We start from the raw sequence: 22,481 nt of genomic DNA, 5'->3' as shown, positions 1-22,481 counted from the left end.
TTCACTGCACTCCACTTTGACATCCCAGGTTTGGATCCCAGGCACTGACCCACACCACTCATCAGCGGCCATGCTGTGGTGGTGACCCACATACAAAATAGAGGAAGATTGGCACAGAGGTTAGCTCAGGGCAAATCTTCCTCAGCAAAAAGAAACCAAAAAAACAAGGAAAAACCTCTGTGATTTATAATACTTCACACCGTGTATTAGCAATCTAATCTTGCCTAACAACCCCCAAATTTAGCAGCAGGCTCCCTCTGGTCTCTTTGCCTCTGATCGCTCTTTCCAGAAACACATCCCTAGTACCCCTTTTGGGCTTTTCCTTCCCTGACAAAGTCAAATCAACTATTCTCCAGTTCACATATAAGGAAAAGGAGAGTACAGTTAATTTAATCTCCTGTTTATCCAGCCACTAGCCACATTTCTTTTGCCCTACTTTCCTTCTGCACAATCCCACAGTATTTATTAAGTCTCTAGTATATGACCAATAAGAGGAAATTCTTGGGTTTGCAAATATTCATGGTGCAACGCCTCCTTCCCAGTGATTACTAGTAATAAAGCGGGTATCAGTATTGGAGTGTCTCTGGTGATGTGCTGGGCAAACTTCCATGCTATTTCACATGATCTGCATGGCAAGCTGAGGAAGGGGATGCAATTCCATTTACTTCCCAGGCAAAGCTGCTTACAGCAGCACTGAGCCTCAGAGAGCTGAAGAGACCTGACCAAGAGGTATTGTGATTTAGTGGCAAACCTGGGACCAAACCTAGGCTTCCCACCTGTGTTCTGGAATCTGACAGGCCTGGGTGATTTGGGGCAATTTTGATCTCTCTTTGAGTTTCAATTAGTTTATCCACAAAATGGTGGTTAGTAGCATCTTCCACACAGAACTGTTGTGAAGATTCAAGGTATGTATGCTGTGCCTAGCTCAGTAACTCTTGGTCTCCTTTATGGTCACGTGTCACTTAATGATGGGGATACATTCTGAGAAATGTATCATTAGGTGATTTTGTCATTGTGCAAACGTCACAGAGTGTACCTACACCAATATAGGCGGTATAGCCTACTACACACCTAGGCTATTTGGTACTAATCTTATGGGACCCTGTTGTATAGGCGGGCTGTCGTTGACCTAAATGTTGTTAATAGGGCGCCTGACTGTACTTCCCCCAGCCAAGGCTCTTTCTGGAATACTTTTCTTTTGTAGATTTCTTCATGCTCATGCAGGAATGGGTCCTCTTCAAATGAGGACTGTGTCCTTTATGGGAAACTGCCCCCAAAGAGATTTCATAACTGGAGAGATAGGAAATGGACATGATGATCAGTCGTTAGACATAAGAGTAGAAAAGAGGGGGCCAAAAATAAGAACTCCTGGAATTCGGAGATAGCAACGATCAGGAGGAGCTGGACTCACGGGGAGAGGTTTTAGAGAGGACAAGAGTCTTGAGGTGCACATCTTTGTCTCCCCAGCACCTGGCATGCAGCGCCTGGCCTGTGCTGGTTGAACTGAACTGGCCTCTGAGTCTGGATGTCAAGAAGAGCACTGTGGCCTGGTGTGGCCTGAGCCAGGAATCTTGCCCTTCCTGTCATACCCCCCAGCCCCACCCCTTGCCCTGGGGACCACCCTAGAGTTCCTAGAGCAGGCGGATGGCATTTGCTGGGGAGAAAGTGGGTGCCCAGAGTAGACACACACCAGCTCAGGGGTCAGCCTTGGTTGGTGTGCCCTCTAATGGGAGGATCATGTCACATCACCCAACTCCAAGCCCTTCCCAAATGTTCTTCTCTCCCTGGCTAGCCTTGAAATCTGCCCTCTGGGGGCATGTCCCACCCAGATTCAAACCCCATCTCAGGCACGTGGCCTGAATTTTTTCTGTCTTCATGGCTGGCTCTCACTTCTGGCTCACTATGCAGCAGGCCTTCTCTGATTCCAGGCTCCTGGGGGACCCGGCTCCTTCTCAGCCCAGTCCTGTTTCCTGTTGGCTGCCCAGGCATCTCTGGGCCCTGGAGACACCCACAGGCCTGCAGCTCACACCTGCACAGTCCCTGAGCTCAGGTATCCAAAGGCAATATCCTGAAGGAACTATGTACTGCCTGTTTGGGGGACGGGTCTGCCTAAAGCAAACTTTATACACTCCTTCATTTCTCATTCCCAGTGTTGGCAGAGGGGTCAGGAAACCACATTCGCATCCTGTCGGTAAGTGTCAAAGGATTCAAATTTCCACAGGCCAAATTGGACCATATGCACCAAAAGACTTAAATGTGTCTAACTCCTAACCCAGTGGTTCTTCTTCTAGAAATGTATCCTGGGAAAATAGGGAAGTGTACAAAGACGTGAGTACAAGACGGCTCATCAGAGCATTGCTAAAAAGAGAATAAAGACAACCTCCAAAGTTACAACAATAGGCATAGGTCCAGTAAGTCGTAGTACATCCATAAAATGGAATCCAATTACAGTAGTCCCCCTTATCCAAGGTTTTGCTTTCCCCAGTTTCATTTACCCGCGATCAACTGTGGCCTGAAAATATAAAATGGAAAATTCCTGAAATAAACAATTCACAAGTTTTAAATTGCCCACTGTTCTGAGAAGCGTGATGAAATTTTGTGCCTTCTGTCCCGGGATGTGAATCATCCCGGTCCGGTGGATCCACACTGTATACACTATCCACTTGTCAGTCACTTAGTAGCCATCTGAATTATCAGTATATTGTTACACTATTTAATTGTTCTATTTTATTATTAGTCATTGTTAATCTCTTACTGTGCCCAATTTATAAATTAAACTTTATCATAGGTATGTATGTATCAGAAAAAACAGTATATATAGGCTTCCGTACTATCCACGGTTTCAGGCATCCTCTGGGGCTCCTGGAATGTATCCCTCATAGAAAAGGCAGGATTACTATAACTAGAAAAAACAATGGTGGGGGCCGGCCCCGTGGCCGAGTAGTTGAGTTCACGTGCTCCAATTTGGCTGCCCAAGGTTTCGCCGGTTCGGATCCTGGGCACAGACCTAGCACCGCTCATCAGGCCATGCTGGGGGTGGCGTCCCACATGCCACAACTAGAAGGACCCATGACTAAAATATACAACTATGTACTGGGGGGCTTCTGGGGAGAAGAGGGAAAAATAAATAAAATCTTAGGAAAAAAGATGACAATGGTGTCAATCTATATAAAGAATGATCATAATATAATGAGTGAAAGGTTACAAAAGTGTGTAATGATAATAGAAAGCATTTATTAAGTGGTTACTGTATGGCAAGCACTATTCTAAGAACTTCATGGATTTTAACTCGTTTAATCTTTACACCAACCTCACTTAGGAAAGAACTCTCACTGTTCCCATTTTACAGGGGCTCAAAAGAGTTTCCGGGACTTGCCCAAGGCACACACTAGCACCTGAGCTCAGGCAGACTCCAGAGCCCCCGTTCCTAAATACCACAATTCTGCTTCTCAGCATAGGGTCCTATTTGTTTTAAAAACAAAACAGGGGCCGGCCCCGTGGCTGAGTGGTTAGGTTCGCACGCTCTGCTTCGGCAGCCCAGGGTTTCGCTGGTTCAGATGCTCGGCACAGACATGGCACCGCTCATCAGGCCACGCTGAGGTGGCATTCCACATGCCACAACTGGAAGGACCCATAAATACACAACTATGTATCGGGGGTCTTTGGGGAGAGAAAGGAAAAATAAGATCTTTAAAAAATAAAAACAAAATAAAAGGGGTGGGTGGGTGTGTGTTTTAAGAAAGTCTGGAAGGACTGGAATGAAGATATTAATTGAGGCATTATTATAGGATGTTTTTATTTAAAAAAACGTTACATATACTGCTGTTATTCATTTCAGTAAGATAAATTTACTATGTAATAAAAGAGTTCATTCCCCTAATTCTACACGATACTATGCTCACGAGGAGTCGAAGAATGTAACTTTCAGTGGGTTGGGGGGTCACTAGAGTTAATTTTGACAAAGGGATGTGGGCTCGGCGAGCCAGAGTCCAAAGAAAGATTTCTTGGACTCTCAAGGTCTGGTAGTAGTGCTCCTTTATTCAGAGAATAGCATGGGGACAGGACCCATGGGCAGTGAAGGGCTGCAGGCATGGGGACAGGACTCAGGGGCAGTAACAAGCTGCAATGTGTTGAGTGTTAGGGCTAATTTTATAAGGCATGGGTAAGTGACTTATTTTTACTAGACAAAGGAAAGATGATGTAAAAAGTCATTAAATGGTATCAGTGCAGGTGGTGTCTGGTTATTGTGTGGTCGTATAACTTCAGATATGAATCAGGTCATATAGATCGGCATGTAGGCCAGGATGCCTTGGGCTTCTCTCCCTGGGGCAGACTGGATCCACATCAAAAGGATCCAGAAGGATCATCTGTTTTTTTCAGCTTCCGTCTGAACTCTAAGAGTCTTCCTGAATAGTTCAAATAATGTTTAGAATTTTCCACATGTTGAAGATATACTTAAAAATACAAAGGGCCTGGATAGAGTTCACCTCTAATGCTGTAGAATGATCCCTGGCTTTCTTTGAATGTAAAATTGCTTGCTAATTTTTTTTCCTTTTTCTTGCTTATTTTAAGAAAAAGAGAAAGAGAATGTGGTAGAGTTTTCAGAGCAGTTTTCATATCTGCCTTGCTCCCATTAAGACTCCTTCTTTATGCCATTGCATTTCACTTAGATACTGCTTCCAGCCCAGCTTCTCCAGCAGCCTGGGGGCTCCTGGGACCCTCTGTCCCTCTGAGTTCAGCTTCCCAATCTCCTGGTCCCAAGGGCTGCTTTTCCCACCCCAAATGCTCCTCCTTAGGGGTTTCCATAAGGCATGATTTCTCACTCCGTGAGTGATGGTAACCAGGAGTCAACAGGGCTTGAAAATAAACCTACAGGATGACAGCATTGGCTCCTGTGCGCCCAGCACTGGGCCAGCACCTCTGTGTGACTTACCTCATTGGCCACCACACCAGCCTATCAAGGAGGTGTGATTATCCCACGTTTTTAGAAGATAAAGTTGATAGTCAGATAGCTTTGATGACTTATCCAACGTCCCACAACCATAATTTAAATATAAATTTGGCTTAAAACACTCATTTTCCCCTTTTCACTATCCTGATTCACAGTGATTAACTCAACTGAGTTTCTTTGCTTTCTTTCTTTGGCTTTTTTTTTTTTTTTTTTTTGAAGTGGGGGAGTAAGGGGATTTGGGCACAAGGGAAGGTGATTTTTTTTTCTTTTCCTTTTTTTTTTCGTGAGGAAGATTGGCCCAAACATCTGTTGCCAATATTCCTCTTTTTGCTTGAGGAAGATTGTCCCTGAGCCAACAGCCTGCCAATCTTCCTCTATTTTGTATGTGGGATGCTGCCGCAGCATGGCTTGATGAGCAGTATGTAGGTCCATGCCAGGGATCTAAACCTGCGAACCCTGGGCTGCTGAAACAGAGCACGTGAACTTAACCTCTATGCCACTGGGCCAGACCCCGTGGGGAGGGTAATTTTTTAACATACAAACTATTTTTGTATGTTATGACCATGAATCTATCTTAGTCTTTCTAGAAGGTGGGTACCTAGATAAATTTCACAGTTTAAAAATACACACACACTCTCTCTCACACACACACACCCTATCTTGTGGTTTGTAAAAACTTCTATGGACTGATTGAAAGAGCAGCGTAACCTGACTTTGACACTCCAGAGCCCACCTCTGCTCTCTCCTTCTGTGTGGTCACAGGTGCAACACAGAGACAACATCAGTAGAACAAAATATAGGGCATTTATTAAACGTATGTGGCATAGGTTATAATATTAAAGTAGAGCATGCATGAACAAATTACTCATTTGTTTAACAAAAACATCAATTGATCCTGAAAACATTAAATGATTACATTTCCACAACATACAAAATTCTCTTTCAGTTTAAGTGAGAAAGAAAAAAAAAAATCACAGGTTGAATAAATACAGTGATTTCAGCTGGCCCAAGAAAGGCATAAGGCACAAATTAAACCCAGGGATTAGCAGGTCAGTATGAAGCGTGTCTGCCCACCCAAGGCCCATCTCCAGTGGGGGCTCCCACAACTCTGCCCAGACCCTCTGCACCACGGGCGGAGAGCACTGCATGCTGGGACCCTGCCCTCCCAGGGCTGGGTGTCCCCAGGGCCCATGCTCCTGGGGACAGGCTTCTCTGCACCAGAGAAACACTGCCTCTAATACTTTTATGGGTAAACAAAATCTTCATGCTGTAACAAATGATCCTGGCGTGAATAACATGAAATTTCAAATTAACGCCCTTTTTCCTCCCAACCGAAGTCTAGCAAAACAGAAAACCAATTCTGAGGGAATTCTCCTGGCAGGACTTCAGTGTCTTCACAGAAATCTCAGGATGGCCCAGGACAGCAGGCTACGCTGGTCGAGTATTTGACATATGATCTTGTAAACCTCTCTCGCCTGTCCTCCCCCTCCGCCTCCACTTTCCTTCATGTTTTAGAAGTTGATCAGAACCTCAGCAATTTCCCTTCTGGCTTAAACTGTGTATAGGAGGAAGTAACAGTCACCCTTTTTAGACCTCAGGCCACAGGGGTCCAGGGGCCTTTGTCCATCTGTAAAAAGCGCCCACCTATGGATGCCTAAGTCAGTGTTTTCTTCATGGTTAACTCCAGGACTCGTGTGTATGGGGTATAGTTCCTGGAAGGCATGGCGATTTCACGAGTCCTACCTGTTGGGCTGAGAAATGAGAAAAGGCAGGTCAGGAAGATGAAACAAAATTCTCCAAACTCTTCAAGAGGTAAGACAGCTCTAGGAAATGGTTGTTCAACACAAAGATAGACTGTAAGAATGCAGTTGAATACTTCATTTAAATATTACAAGAGGGCCCATTGTTTTTAGCAGCTTATAAAGGTTGTGGTAGGCATCAATGATTCAGAAAAAGATACAACATGCATTCAAGGAACTCATAATTGGTGGGAAAGATATGTACATAAATAACTTTAATACAATGTGTTAGGTACCGAAACGCAGACATAAAGAGCTGTGCTGGGTAGTCTCCATTTGCCCATTCAGATTTACTCTTCTTCTCCACCTGACTCTGTGCCCTGGGAAGCTGACGTCCCTCACCCTTTAGCTTCCAGTTGGTTTGGACCAGTTGGGAGATGGAAGCAGGGATGAGGGAATGGAAGGATAGAGAGGTCAGGATATTTGTTTCCTCCAGCCAGGTTACAGCTTGTAGTTGGCTGGATTCCTCTGGCAAAGGCTACAGCTCCAGCTCTCCCCTCTGTCTCTTCTACAGCCTTTCTTCCCCTTCCTCTTCAGGCCCAGGCTGATAACAGTTTCCACTGTTGCTAGCCCCAGAGTAAACCACTACCGTTTGTTTATTTCTCTTAAGGCTGCGCAAACCTGTGTAAATAGTCCCTTCAAGTCTCGTCCATCTTCCCTTCCTGCCAGGACCCTGAGCCATACAAGAATTAACAGAATTAACACAACAAGTGAGCATCACTAGGAGGGCTTCTGGAAATTCACATGGGGAAGGTGAATCTTGAAGGATGCCTAGGCACTCCTCAAGTGGGCGAGGGGAAGATGGGAATTCCAGGGAGAAGGGTGAACACAAAGGCCGCAGGCATGGAAAGGAGACACGTTTGCTGGGACTGGAGCAAAGAGTGCACAATGGAAAGTGGCAGAAGATGAGGCCTGGTGGAGGAGTGCCCTGTGTGCCCTGCCAAGGAGTTTAGAAGGGGACAGGGAGCCGATAAAGGTTTTTAAGGGGGGCATGATACGCTCATATTTTGATTCTAGCAAGACCCCTTGGCACCGCTGAGGGCTGACTGCAGAGGGGTCAGTCTGGAGGCAGAAGTTTAGTTCAGAGATTTGTTATTTAGGAGGTGAGAGAGGCCGTGAGAACTTGAATTCTAACAGTAGCCCTGGAGGTGAAGTAGCAAGGAAAGGTTAGGGAGATATTTGGGAAGTAGAAATAATAGGATTTAGCAACTAAGATAGAGACATGTTCCATTTCTTTTTCCTCCTGGACAAATAATTCAACTACATTTCCCAGCCTCGCTTGCAATTCGCTGGGCCATGTGACTAAACAGGCAGAAATGATTTATATTATTTCCAGGTTTAGCCTGTAAGAATCTCCACATAATCCGCCATGCTCTCGCTCTCCCCTTTCACGCAGAGGATACAGTGGAATACCCAAGAGGACACCAAAGCCCAGGCAGGGTAGCTAGACGAAAGAATCCTGGGTTCCCAAATGACTGTGTGGAGCAAGGCCCATGCCAACCTGCCTGGGACCGTGGCGTGAGAAATCAATCTTTATTGTGCTTAGCCACTGAGATCTCTGGGTTATTTCTTACAGCAGCTGCATTCCTCATCCCAACTGATGCAATGACCAATGGCGCATATGGGATATGAGTCAACTCCCTTTCCCCTAACTTCCCACGTCCACTCATTCACCAAGTAGTATGGAATCTTCCTCCTTAACTTCTGTTTTGTCAACGGGCTTCTCTACTCCCTAAGCCACTGCCCTAGTTCAGGCTCTCATAACTTATCTTTTAATATTGGAACAGTAGCCTAAATGGTCTCCCTGCCTTCAGTGTTGGCAAAGTCTTCCCCCTCCCTAAATCCACTATCCATGTGGCTGTCAAAGATATCTTCCTAAAAAGACAATCGGAGCATATTACTGTTCTTAAAATTCATCAGAGTCTCCCCACCACTTCCTGGGTGAAGTCCAAACTCTGCATGGTCTAAAGGGCCTCAACATCTCCCGTTAGAGCTCCTGCCTGGCCTTGCTGAGCACACAGCTCTCATCATTTATCACACGGCTTCACACCTCTTTGCCAGTCTCACGCCATCCCCTCCGCCTCAAATGCTTCCCTAGTCAAATTGATCTGATGAATTCCTGCCTATATTTCAAGACTCAAACCAAACATCACCTCCTATATGATAATTTCCCCGATTCCTGGCACCAGTGATGGAAATGATCACTCCTTTCTTTATGTGCTCACAGCTTCCTTGAGCAGTGCTGCTCAATTTTCTGCTTCCCAAGGGTCACTTTTGCTAAACTTTCCCATCAGTAACATCTCCCACTAGACTGCAGTGATTTTCAACTAAAGTGTAATAGGGAGACAGCTTCCTAATGGGATCTATTAGAAGCTTGGGGGGAATTTTAAACTTCACATGTCTCTCCCCAAGAGATCCAATGTGTCTTTTCTGTGCTCTCCACCCACCCATCCCATATACACCTTGAAAATGACTTTCACCCAGGCTTCTGACACATCAGTGGAAGCATCTCATTGCCCCACTAGTCTACGCATTTATCTCCTCTGCTAGGCATAATTTCTTGAAGGGTGAAAACCATATGCCACTCATCTTCATGACCCCAGCAGCAGCTCACACAGGCCAGGCACAGAGCTATCACTCCATATATGGATGACAAAGGGTATCAGAGGATGACAGATTTCGAGGAGTGAGCGGTCAGGGTGTCACCTGCCACAGACAGGAAGCCACAGGATCTGGCAACTCAGAGGACCCCAGTGACCTGACCAGGCAGTTTAGGGGAGTGCCAGGGGCAGAAGCCACATGGCAGTTTGTGCCAACTACTGTGAAAATTCCACATAACAGAAATGGTCTCCAGTGACAGTATCCTAAAAGCCCATAAAATGCAGAAATATTTATAAAGGTGGAACTTCTGGGTTTCAAAAACAGGCTCTCATACCCCAACCTTTCAAAAAGAAGTGAGGTATTTTATTTAGTTGATCACTAGGAAACAACAGGATTTCAAGAACACAAATAATTTCAACCACAGAACTGAAACATTAAGGTTATTGTTCACCTTTTATGACTCCATAAAGGGGTGGTTCCCCTGGGGGAAACAATAGCAGAATCAGCAAATACAGCTTTGACAGAAAGCTCCTTTGTGTTCTGGCCTCCTCAACAGGAATATGAAAGTGTTGCCATTTTAAAGCGCTTACTATGTGCCCAGTACTCATGACTTCAGGGAATATTTTTCATCAAATTGCACCTATTAAGACATAATCTATAAGTTTGCTGGAAACTAAGTTTCACTAAGGGCCAGGAGAAAGAGAAGAGGAGTCCCTTTCTTTTGGTTTTTTTGTTTTTCACTTTGTGAATGAAGGCAAGCTGACTTGAAATTGCTCTCAAATGCTTTCTTTAACATATTTCAAACTTTTCAAGTCAAACTCTTGAATCTTTTATATAGAATAGGTGTTTAAAAGCCCCTGGAATCGCAGAGAATGTCTTCTCAGTCCTTCCCTCTCTCCTTGCTCTATTAAGAGATTCTTGCTCTCCAGAAATTTGTGTAGCACAGAGGTGAGATGAAGGAGGGGAAGGATTTGAAGAGGAGAACTGGATGGTACTGAGCAGAGCAGCGTAGATGACACTAGTCTCAAGCAGGCTAGTGGCAGCGGGAATGGAAAAGTATGCAGCAAGTCATGAAGAAGAAGACAGCACCGTGTGAGTGAGTGAGTCTGGGAGAAAACAACTCATGGCTCAAAGGTGACTGCGATCCATTGAGCTTAGGTAACTGAGAAAGTCGGGGCAGCTAAACCAAACCATGAAAATATGGTCACTGCACTGGGCACTTTACGCCTACATCTCAGTCATCTCAGCGAGATTCTGAGGGAATTACTATCAAAATCTTCCTGTTCTGGATGAGGAAGCCAAGGGTCGATGAGCTTAGGAATTTGCCTAAAGCTGTAAACAAAGCAGGAGGCGGAGCCAGGACCCAAACCTAAGTCTAACTTTCAGCCAGTGTTCTTAACTACTACTAAGAGGAATCGACTTTGATGAAAAAAAGGACACAGCAGGAGATGGACATGGCTGGTATGGAGATCAAGTGGACCCCAGCTGGGAGTGCCCAGCAGGCAACCGTGGGAACGAGAACTTGTATTCAACAGAGAGGTTCAAACTACCCAGTGGCTCAGCCACAGGGAGGCGAGAAGTAAAGCTATGAGGCTGGATGCCATCTTTGCAGAAACTACCATAACCAAGATAGAACCAGGAGGAGTTCCCATGGCAAGGACCTGGGAGAAGAAAGAGGAGACATCAAAATAAATAGAGGACAGGCCAGGGGAGTAGGGAGAGAACCAGAAGAGAAATGTCCTACGGGAAGCAGACATTCTTCTGCTTAGGAAGGACTGCCAAATGCTACAAGCGATGGCTCCAGTCAACAAACTTGGACTGAGTGACTGCCATGTGCGAGGCGCTAGTCTAAGGCAGTCACAGGGAGACTGCAATTAGTGACATGGATGAAATCCTTGCCCTCACGGAGCTTACATTCTAGTAAGAGAGGATAAACACAAAGAAGTAAAACGTGAGCAAGAATTGCTTCTTCCAAGTCCTTTATTAAATAAATAAATCATATAACACAGATCAGCTGCCTAAGTCCTTACTTGGTGTCTACCTTTCGTTCATTCAGCCAACAAATATTTATTGAGCATCAAGAAAATGCTTGACTAGGGGATGGCGGCCTAGGGTCCCTGTCCCCAGGAGTACAGAGTGTTGGCAGGGACAGGAGAAATTGGGGGACGGGGGGGTAATAAAAGGGGCTTAATGGCTCCGTAAGTAAAGAAAAGCTTTACCTCTGGCCTCCCTGTAAAGCTGATCCCATTTTTTTCAGCAGTACATAAAAACAGAGCAGATCTAATTGTATGTCAAATGTCATTAGCGATAGGACAGCATGTAACTCCTGTAGGTATAAGAAGGACTAAGTCGCAGGTTCTGTGCAACTCTTCAATGAGGTTTTATGACTCATGCCTGGAACACAACTGGGACCACTGATGTCTCAGCCTACAGAGATCCATCAATCACTGGGCCTTCCAGTGTTTTACACAGTGTCTAGAAGTTTCAAACCACTAACAGTCTAATTCAAGAGCTCAATGCATACCAAGGCACTATATATTCAATTAAGCTATCAATACCTTTAATAAAATCACTAACAACCACAAAAAAGTAAGTTAATGCAATTGTCTTAGCATACCCAAATTCACTTATATTTGATACAGTGTCTTATAGGTAAAATCAGAGTTTTTACTTAGTTAATAATAATAACAGTTATTATTTATTAAGTGCTTAACTTCAGTCTAGTTACCGTGGAAATGCTTGATTTAACGTTTTCATTTAAGCCTCATAGCAACCCTATGAGATTTGATATTGTCATCTTCCTTCCCATTTTAAAGATGAAATAATCGAGGTTTAAGAGAGGGTAAGTGACTTGTCCAAGGCTGTGCTCAGCTAGCGGCTGCTGCACAGAGACCTCTGCAGCCCAAGGTTCCCCAGCTGAACCACACTGCCCAGTTCTTTGTGGGAGAAGAACAGGGTGAAGAACAAAACTCTTCTGCACAATTGAGGCTTGACTCAACACCTTCATTGATCTGAAACACTTCGGAGGAGACTGTTTTAAAAACACATGGGAAACACCATGGAATCCTTAATTAGTTAGATGCAAGTCTGAAGTCCAAGTAAGAACCAGGAATTTTGTTAGAACATACACAACATAATTAAGCAACTCTTTATTTATTGAGTATTTTAAAACTACAAATGGACCACACCAGGACTCAGAGGGCCTGGTTCTAATCCTGGCTGTGTGGCTTCCAGTGAATCACTGTCTCTCTGGACCTTGATTTTGGTATCTATAAAACACGGGGATTAAATTAGATTGGGGGTTCCAATTTGCTTTTGACCATGGAACTCTTTATATAAACAGAATCTTATTTGTAATCCAACATATAAAACACACTAAAAGCTGAGTTCCTCAGGTATTTTGGGGGGTTGGGGGTGGAGGGTCCCCACAGGCCAGGTCCTGGCTAAGCTCCTTGCCCCCTGAGGCAGCCGGAGGCCCCTCTGCGAACCCCAGCACAGAGCATGCAGTTCCAAGAAGCTTGGGTGGAACACTACTGTCCTGAATTATCTCCACAGATCCCAGGCTCCTCCCCACCCAGACTTCCACGGCGCCTTTCACATAGTAGGCACTTAATAATATTTGTGAGGAAACAAGTGAAATACTATTCTGCCTTTTCGGAAATGCGGATACAGAGTTTTCATTTCCTCTGCTGATTGACCCAGGTAGTTCAAGTGCTAAGATGGATCCTGGGGGAAACCAAATGTTACATTTATGGAAAAGCTGCTTTCAGATACTGAAGTGGCTTCCAAGTTCACCGTGGCCATAAGTTAAGGGTCTGTCAGCACTTCCATTATGAAAACCGCTTTGTGGTTTCATAACTTAGCCATAAAAGTTTGCTGCAGGCTATCCTTCAGCATACAAATTGAAAACCTTGTTTTAAGCCAAAATGTGGGAATTAGAAAACAAACAATTTATTGGTTTCAGACACAGTTTTGTACCCGTCTTAGCCAAACAAGATTTATTATGTGGGCAATTAGAGTGGACTAAGCCACTTGGTTCTTGAACAATAAAAAAGGAGGGAAATGACCAAACTCTTTATATTCAAAAGGAGTCCCGGGACGTGATCAATCATTCTTCTGGGCTATGTTTTTATCATGTACTTTGTACGCCGCACTGATGAGACCTGGAGTCTATTTACATGTTCTCTTCCCTTTTTTCTTTCTTTTTAAACGCTTTCTGTTCATTATATCAGAATGATAAAATTACCTTGTTTTTACCAGAAAGCAAGCAATGTTAACGAGAACAATGTCAAAGAAAGAGCTGAATGCTGCTTTTGGTAAATACTTTGAGAAAGGCAAGTGGCTCATTTTAACAAACAAAAAATACTATATCAGTAATGAATAAAAATAGTCAGGGAGGAAAATGAGGCCTTGTTACACAATGTTAGAGCTGGGTAGACCTGAGAAGTCACCTAATCAAATGAATGACCTCACAGATTGGGGACCCAAGGCCCAGGAAGGAGAGTCCAGCCGGAAGGCACCCTGCTGCTAGCTGGGAGCGCTGGAACCAGGTAGTCTAGAGCCCAGCTTGATAATCGCTCCTCACCGTTTCCCCCGAGATGGAACCATTCAAGGTTCCAGGGGTCTACAATTTTCAGGCCAAATAATTTCTAACACACCACACATAAATGCCCTTGATTACACAAGAGTATGCCCTCCTACATACACTATACGAGGTACTTTGTGACTCTGGTTACCTAAGTCACAGGCCACATGTCATCAGCATCCTTGTTATAAACTCGTTTCACGTCCTCTTTGGGCCAAGCACAGTTTTGAGCACCTTGAGATAGCGGGTTAGTCACTGTTCACAGGTTCTAATCTTACTAGTGAGAGACTGAGGCATGGCGTGTGGAGCAGCTTAACATGGAATGGGTCAGTCCTCTAGCTCGGAAATACGACTGAATGGACCAGGTTACAGTTATCATGTATCTGCCCATGACTGAGGCAGGCCATTTATTTACGGATCTGATCCAGTGCCTGATAATACTGTTACGGTACTGGGGAAGAGAGGAATTTCATTCAAGATTTAGACTCTCCTGCCTCTATGTTACTAAAGCACCTGTAGGTCTCTCTCACACTGCTGTAAATTACAGCCTACATATCTGTCTCTCCTTCTGGACCACACTCTGGGGCAGGAACCAAATCTCATTCTTCTCTAGCTTATAACTGTCTGGCACAGGGAAGGTACTCGACAGGTGTTTGCTGAATGAATGAATGAATGAATGAATAAACGAAGGAACAAATACGTGCACTCACTGATAGAGCCAATCTCTCTCTGAAGTGGCTTCCCCAGATCTCTCCTTCACTAGCCCCTCTGCCCTGCACGGCACCCCTGCTCCCACAGAAAGCAGTCAGATGCCGCAGCAGCCACCATTTATCTTTGCAGAAATATTTTTAGTAGAAAGAATGCAATTCTGGTAATAACAGCCCAGTAAAGTATTTTCTTAAGTCAAAGAGGAATTTGAGTCAGAAAAACAGGAAATTCCTAAATACCTGGGTAGAAGATCACAGCTCACTCCAATCTCTCTGGTTTCCACATCAGTCTTGGACTGAGTTTCTATTAAATAGTCCAATCTGCTTTGTAGTTCATTATTCTAGAGATAAGGCAAAAAGGACTCTTAGTAAAGCAAATATGTTCCCCACAAATATGCATGATGTGATTTGTATGTATTATCAGATTTTCCCCCATGACATGGACATGTATCACAATGTATTCATTAAACATCTCTTATACAGTAGGAATTGAAGAAATACATTGATTGAATCCTTACAGATAGCTTTCTGTGCACATACATACATATGTATCCAATTTTACATAAACAGAAACAAAATATCCTAATCTATACAGTAATCTACTTTTTTCCACTCAACGATTTGTTGTGAATACCTTTCCACATTTATTAGTTTTCTTTTTATGTCAACAAACTATTTTAATGGGTTCATAGCATTCCATTGTATGGATGTACATTATTTATTTAACTAGTCTCTTATTGATGGTCAGTTAGATATTTATCACTTTTTTTTCAATTATAAATAAGGTACAGCTCAACTTTTAATATTCCCTCATTAAACCATAAAATGAGTAAGTCTATTAATTTAATTTAGTGGGAAATACCTCTATAAGTTAATAATTAGTATTTCATAGGTGTGGAAAATTCAGAATCTCAAACATATAAAGTAGAACAAGCTCCCTGGGATTAAAATTAGCATTCTAAATAGTTTTTTTTCAGGCCAGAGCCAAACATTACATAGGTTGATGATTAGATGCTCAGGAATTGGAAATTTGCCCCACGGGGGAAATGAAGGAACAAGAAGCAAGAAAGCTGAGGATATTGGAATGAAAACAGATGAATGATGGAGCTAGGGCAAAAACACACATGCAAAATTCAGAAAGAGGTTAACAGCGGTTATCTCTGTGTATTGAGTTTTTGGATATTTTTTTAAAAGTTCTTCTGCATATTTTTCTGTAATGCCAAACTAAATTTTCACGAGGAGGCAATGACCATGTCTAGCTTCCTGGCTGTACTGTTGGAGCATGGCATGTAGGAGATGCAAGATAAGTATTTACTGAATAAATAAAAGTATAAATGCTTTTACAAGGAGCACAATATTTGCATAACCAGAAAAAATTAAAGCATTTGTCTTTTCTTCTTTTTAAGTTGGAGCTGAAGCTGAGGCATTCTAAGACACTAGATAACAGATGAAAGTTGAAAAGTTCTATGGAAACACAAGCTCATTTGTTTTGAAAGAAAGAATGTGAGTTACAGCTCAGTAGCTCCTGCTCTGAATGGTGATACCAAGGAGCCGAGCAGCAGCCCTGGTACAAACTCCTGTTCTGTAGGATGTGAAGGTCTACGGATCCCTTCTGATAAATGGGAAACGGTGTAAAGGGAGAAAATGCATTCCAGATTCCCTAGCAGCTGACAAGCCATGACAGATCTATGTGCTCTGAATCTATCACCTGACGCTCAGTATGGGAGAATGGTGCTGGCTTACTGCCAGAGGTACATCACCTTTACACACACACACACACACACACACAGCTTCCATGGCAATATTTGGACTCTCTTATTCATAAGAAAAGAGAAAGGCAGAAGAGGGCTGCCTTTTAGTAAGCTCCAGCAATCCCATCACCTTAGCCCTTCTCAGTGTAGACTTTAATCACTACGATTTCAAAGATTCCATTAACAATTTAATGTAAGCAGTAAAATAACTGAGTATCTACTATTTATCAGGTAGTGTTTAAAGTTAGGTAAGGGGAGGTAGGTATCAGTTAAAAGAAAGAGGGCATGATTCGCAACCCTTGTGGAGCTCAGTCTTGGGGTGGGTACTGAAAACTAAGCAGAAAATGACAGAATAAAGTGGCAAGTCTCATGCCAGAGAAGCCATGGAATACTAAGGGGGAATCAGAGGAGATGCCTGACTCAAGATGGCGAGAAGAACTGAATTGTCTGTGAAGATTTTCTGGAGTTAGGCGAGGGAAAGAGAGTAAGAGAAACAATGGGGATGGGTATTCCAGAATTGGGGAAACATACTGGGTTGAGAATAGGCACCTTACTGTAGTATACAGGTGGGCAGGAACCGGATATGAAGGGCTACGTATGCCATTACCAACACCTTACACCCGATCCTCTAAGACCAAGGTCAACACTAGATTTTATTTCAATCACTTGGGCTCCCAAGTGAAGACGGTATTGAAAGGAAATAAAACCATAGGCAGGAAAATCATCCAGAACATCACTGCAGTTTTCCAGTTAAAAGAGTGAGAGCTGCACTTCTTGTATAGAGGAGTAAGTGCCTAACAAACAGATCCCCCTCAAAGAATAGCTATCGACTCTGGATAAAGACACAACACAACTACTGAGGTCTCTGGAGACTGAACAAGGACAAGCAAGTTTCAGAGGGAGGCAAAACCTGGAGCAAGTGACAAGCATAGAATGGGTTCTTTGTGATTCATTTATTCGTTTCCCGTTTGCAGCTTTGCCCAAGAGTAGTACAGTCACGGTGGTAGCTGAATAGATACAGTGAAAATTCAACAGAAAGATCATCTTTCTGGTAGAAAAAACAGGGGAAGGAGTCCAGGAGCCATCACTCACCACAGCATGGCAGGGTGTGTCTGGGTCTAACCAAATTCACTACCTTCTAAAACAAAAACCTCAACATTCTTCAGAACAGTAAAACACAATCCAAAGTCTCCACGATAAAACATTTACAATATCCAGATTATAACCCAAAATTACTTGACATAGAAGAGTTAGGAAAAGTGACCCACTCCCAGGGGAAAAGAGAATCAATAGATGCCAATCCTGAGATGACTCAGATGTTGGAATTTTCAGACAAGGATTTTAAAACAGCTATTGTAACTATGCTCAATGAAGTAAGAGAAAAATGTGCTTGTAAATGATGAAGTAGTAGAAAATAAAGGCAACAGAAAGAAATAAAAAATACAAAAAAAATGGAAATTTTAGAACAGAAAAATACGACTGAAATTTAAAAAATATATATCACTAGATTAACTTAAGAAAAGAATGGAGATGACAAAGGAAGGAGTCAGTAAACTTGAAGACACATTAATAGAAATCAATCAAAATAAGATAAAGAAAGGAAAGATTAAAAATAATAAATGGAGCTTCATGAAATTGTGGAACAATTTCCAAACGTCTAGCATAGGGATACTGGAATCACAGAAGGAAACGAGAGAGAAACTAAAGCAGAATAAATATTCAAAGAAATATGGCTGAACACTTTCCAAATTTGGTGAAAGACATAACCTTACAAATTCAAGAAGCTTGGCAAAACCTAAACAGAGTAAGTTCAAAGAGAAACACACCCTGGCACATCAGAGTCAAACTACTAAAAACCAGAACTAAAGAAAAATCTTGAAAGCCATCCTATTACACATAGGGGAACAACAGTTTGAAATACCACAGATTTCTCATCAAAAACTGTGGAAGCCAGAAACAGCAAGCACTAAGAGAAACAAACTGTCAACCTAGAACTCTGTATGTTTCAATAGTGAAGATGAAATAACGACCTTACTTTCAGATAAGAGAAACTAAGTGAATTTGTCACTATCTGACCTGCACTATATGACATGCGAAATAAAAGTTCCTGAGGCTGAAGAAAGAGGATATCAGAGAAAAGCTCAGATTTGCAGGAATGAATGAAGAACATCAGAAATAGTATATGAGTAAATATGAAAGACTATATTTCCTCTTAATTTCTTTAAAATACATATGATTGTGAAAGCAAAAATTGTAACAATGTATTGTGGGTTTACACGGTATGCAGATACAATATATAAAATAACTATAACAGTGGGCGGAGGGGTTAGTGGGCCTATATCATTGCCAGATTTCTACATTTTACACAAAGCAGTACAATATTACCTGTAAGTGGATTGTAAACAGTCAATGATGTGCATTGTAATACCTAGAGCAACCACTAATATAGTAGAGAGAAGAGACATAGCAAAATGCCAGTTGATAAGTCAAAATGGAATTCTAAGAACTAATCCAAAGGAAGGCAAGAAGGGGACAACAAAACAAAAAAAATAAACTAGAGGGAATAAACAGAAAACAAACAATAAAATGGTAGACCTAAATCCAACCATATCTATAATAATTAAATATCAGTGGGCTATACACTCCAATTAAAGGACAGAGACAATCAGAATGTATAGAAAAGCAAGACCCAACTATATATTGTCTACAAGAGATGCCCTTTAAATACAGAGACAGGGATCAGCTGAAAATAAGTGGATGGAAAAGGCATACCATGCAAACAGTAAACATGAGAGGACAAGAATGGCTAAATTAATATCCGATAAAATAGACTCCAAGACAAAGAGGATGAACAAAGGTAGCAACCGATATTTCCTAATAATGAAAAGGTCAATTCATCACCAAGACACAACAATCAAAAATGTATGCATCATTGAGAGCCTCAAAATATATGAAGTAAAAAACAGCAGAATTAAAGAAAGAAATAGATGGTTTAAAACCATAGGAAGGGATTTTTAACACCCCTCTCTCAGCAATTGATAGAGCAATTGTACAAAAACCAGGAAAAACATAAATAACCTAAACAATATTATCAACCAACTAAATCTAATTGATATTTATAGTACACACACAAAAACAGAATATGTATTTTTTATAATATTTAACCAAGAGAAACCATATGCTGAGTCATATAACAAGTCTCAATAAATTTAAAAGAATTAAAACCATACAAAACAAATTCTCTGACCATAACTAAATTAAAAATCAAAAACCATAAGATATCTAAGAAAACCTCAAATATTTGGAAGTTAACACACTTGTAAATAATCCATAAGTCAAAGAAGAACCTCAAAGGAAATTAGCCAATATTTTGACCTGGATGATAATGAAAATACAACATATCAAAGCTTGCGGGATGGAGCTGAAGCACAGCTGAGAGGGGCATTTAGAACTTTAAAGGCTTATGCTAGAAAAGAAGAGAGGTCTAAAGTCAGTGACCTAAGGTCCACCCCAAGCAGCCAGAAAAAGAAGGGCAAAGTAATATCAAAATAATTAGAAGGACAGGAGTAATGAATATCAGAGCAAAACTCAATAAAATAGAAAAGAGACAGACAATAGAGAATATCAACAAAGCCAAAGCTACTTCAATTTTTTGGAAAATCAACAAAATTGATAACCCCCTAGCTAGACTGACTAAAGAAGAAAGGGGGTACAAATCATCGATATCAGGAACTAAAGAGTCACCAAAAGGAAACAATGGATATCTGTGTGGGAAAAAAGAATATCAACCCTTACTTCACACAAAACACACAAATTAACTCCAAATAGATCATAGATCTAAATTAAAAAGCAAAAATAATAAAATTTTTAGAGGAAATCATTTTTACAGGAGAAAATCTCTGTGACCTCGTAGTAGGCAAAGATTTCTCAGGAAACAAATAACAAAAACCATAGAAGAAAAAATTAATAAACTGAACTCTTTTCAAAAACAAAAACCAAAATAAAAGTATCTTCAAAATATATCATTAAAAAAATTAAAAAGCAAGTCATGGAGTGGGAGAAAATGTTCACAATGCATATATCTGACAAAGAACTGGTCTCCAGAATATATAAAGAACTCTTACAACTCAATAATAAGAAAACTAAAAATTCAATAAAATAATGGGCAAGAGATTTGAATAGATGCTTCAAAAAACAAGATATATAAATGGGCAATAAGCATTTTAAAAGATGCTCAACATCACTAGTAACTATCAAAATGCAAATAAAATCCACAATGAGATACCACACAGCCTCTAGAATGGCTAAATTTAAAAGACTGACAATACTAAGTTAAAGAGAGGATGTGGAGAAACTGGAATACTAGAACTGCTGGTGAGTGGGGCCGGCCTGGTGGCAGTGGTTAAGAGCGCACATTCCGCTTTGGTGGCCCGGGTTCACCGGTTCAGATCCTGGGTGCGGACATGGTACCACTTGGCAAGCCATGCTGTGGTAGGCATTCCACACATAAAACAGAGGAAGATGGGCATGGATGTTAGCTCAGGGCCAGTCTTCCTCAGCAGAAAGAGGAGGATTGGCGGCAGATGTTAGCTCAGGGCTAATCTTCCTCAAAAAAAAAAAAAAAAAAAGAACTGCTGGTGGGAATGTGAAATACTGCAAGCCCTTTGATAAACTGTTTGACGGCTTCTTTAAAAGTTAAACCCATATGGACCATACAATCCAGCTATTCCACTAGTACTAGGAATTTACCCAAGAGGAATAAAAACATCTGTCCACATAATGACTTGTACGGTAATGTTCATAGCAGCTTTATTCACAATAGCCCCAAGCTGGAAACAACTCAGATGTATATCAACAAGTGAATGGATAAATAAATTGTGGTATATTCATACAATGGAATACCACTCTGCAATAAAAAGGAATATATGCAACATAGCCATTTCTCAAATCATTATGCCAAGTGAAAGAAGCTAGCCACAAAAGAGTACCTACTACATGATCCCACTTATATAAAATGCAAACTAGTCTGTAACGACAAAAAGTCAGAAAGTGACCCCTCCCCAAAAAGAGATCAGTGGATGCTTGGGGCTGAATGGAGAGATGGGTTGCATAGGGAAACACAGAGTCTTAGGGGAGTGATGGAAATGTTCTGTATCCTGCTTGGGGTGGTGGTTTCTTTCACAGGCATATACAACTGTCAAGACTCATCCAACTACACACTATTTTTTTGACTGAGGTATAATTGACATATCACATTATGTTATTTCAAGTGTACAACATAATGATTCAATATTTGTATACACTGTGAAATGATCACCACAATAAGTCCAGTTAACATCCGTCATTATACACTTTAAATAGGTGTCGTTTATTTACATAAATTAATACACAACAAGGTTAACAAAAAGAATACAATAAAAGATGGTGAAAGCCTGAACACGGACAGCAGGAGGAAAGTTAGAGAGGGAGGGACAAATTTATGAAATACTTAAAACGATAAAATGGACAGCACTTGACGGAGGAAAACAAACACTATCTGCTCACAGTCTTGCAGAATATGACTAAAGGGGACAGACGAAGAGCAGCCGCAGAAGCCGCCAGCCTGTGCTCTGTAAAAGATGGCTTCTGGGACCGAGTTCCAGAGTTCTCCTCCTTTCAAACACCACCCCCTTGTGTTTAGATGTGAAATGCATACCACCCGGCAGCTTGGGAGGCTGTGTGCCTTCCAGGAAGAAAGGACCTGGTATGGCACCTTTTGGCATTTTTTGGAAATTACGTCACAGATACATGGCAGCCACCTCCTCCCCCATCTCCCTCAGGCCCAGGGGAGCGAGCAGCCAGAGCTGCAGCACATGCACTAAACAAGAATGTGCGTCCAATAAAATGCGTACGTGGAGCCCTGGTGCCTGGTGCTGCCGCCCCAGTATCACACAGGAAAATTAATAATAGTCCCAGGAATGCACGACAGACATGCTGAGAGGTTTATGCACCACACAACACACATTAAATGCAGGATGGACAAAACCAAGATATTTGACTCCTTTCCTGACTTGAATTTAGCTGTAAGTTTAGGATTTTCAACAGAGA

General features: G+C 42.0%; 1 protein-coding gene across 2 annotated transcripts in view; it reads right to left on the bottom strand.

Annotated features, from left to right (window-relative positions):
* The window catches only part of MYZAP (myocardial zonula adherens protein), a 118,787-nt gene that overhangs the window by 22,149 nt on the left and 74,157 nt on the right, over positions 1 to 22,481 (bottom strand). Inside the window, exons 12-13 of one of the 2 annotated variants that reach the window (XM_046654634.1) lie at positions 14,884 to 14,984; positions 5,737 to 6,702 (exon numbers count right to left, since the gene is read on the bottom strand). In XM_046654634.1, coding sequence (XP_046510590.1) covers positions 6,606 to 6,702; positions 14,884 to 14,984 — 198 coding nt within the window. In that variant the 3' untranslated portion in view covers positions 5,737 to 6,605. Of the gene's footprint in view, positions 1 to 5,736; positions 6,703 to 14,883; positions 14,985 to 22,481 lie in introns of those variants that run through there. The other variant, XM_046654635.1, reaches the window with a different exon arrangement.

Source organism: Equus quagga, chromosome 2 (genome assembly GCF_021613505.1).
Source record: "Equus quagga isolate Etosha38 chromosome 2, UCLA_HA_Equagga_1.0, whole genome shotgun sequence".
Taxonomy (NCBI): domain Eukaryota; kingdom Metazoa; phylum Chordata; class Mammalia; order Perissodactyla; family Equidae; genus Equus; species Equus quagga.
The sequence above is the reverse complement of the archived record's forward strand: the minus strand, read 5'-3'. Positions and strand labels throughout refer to the sequence as shown.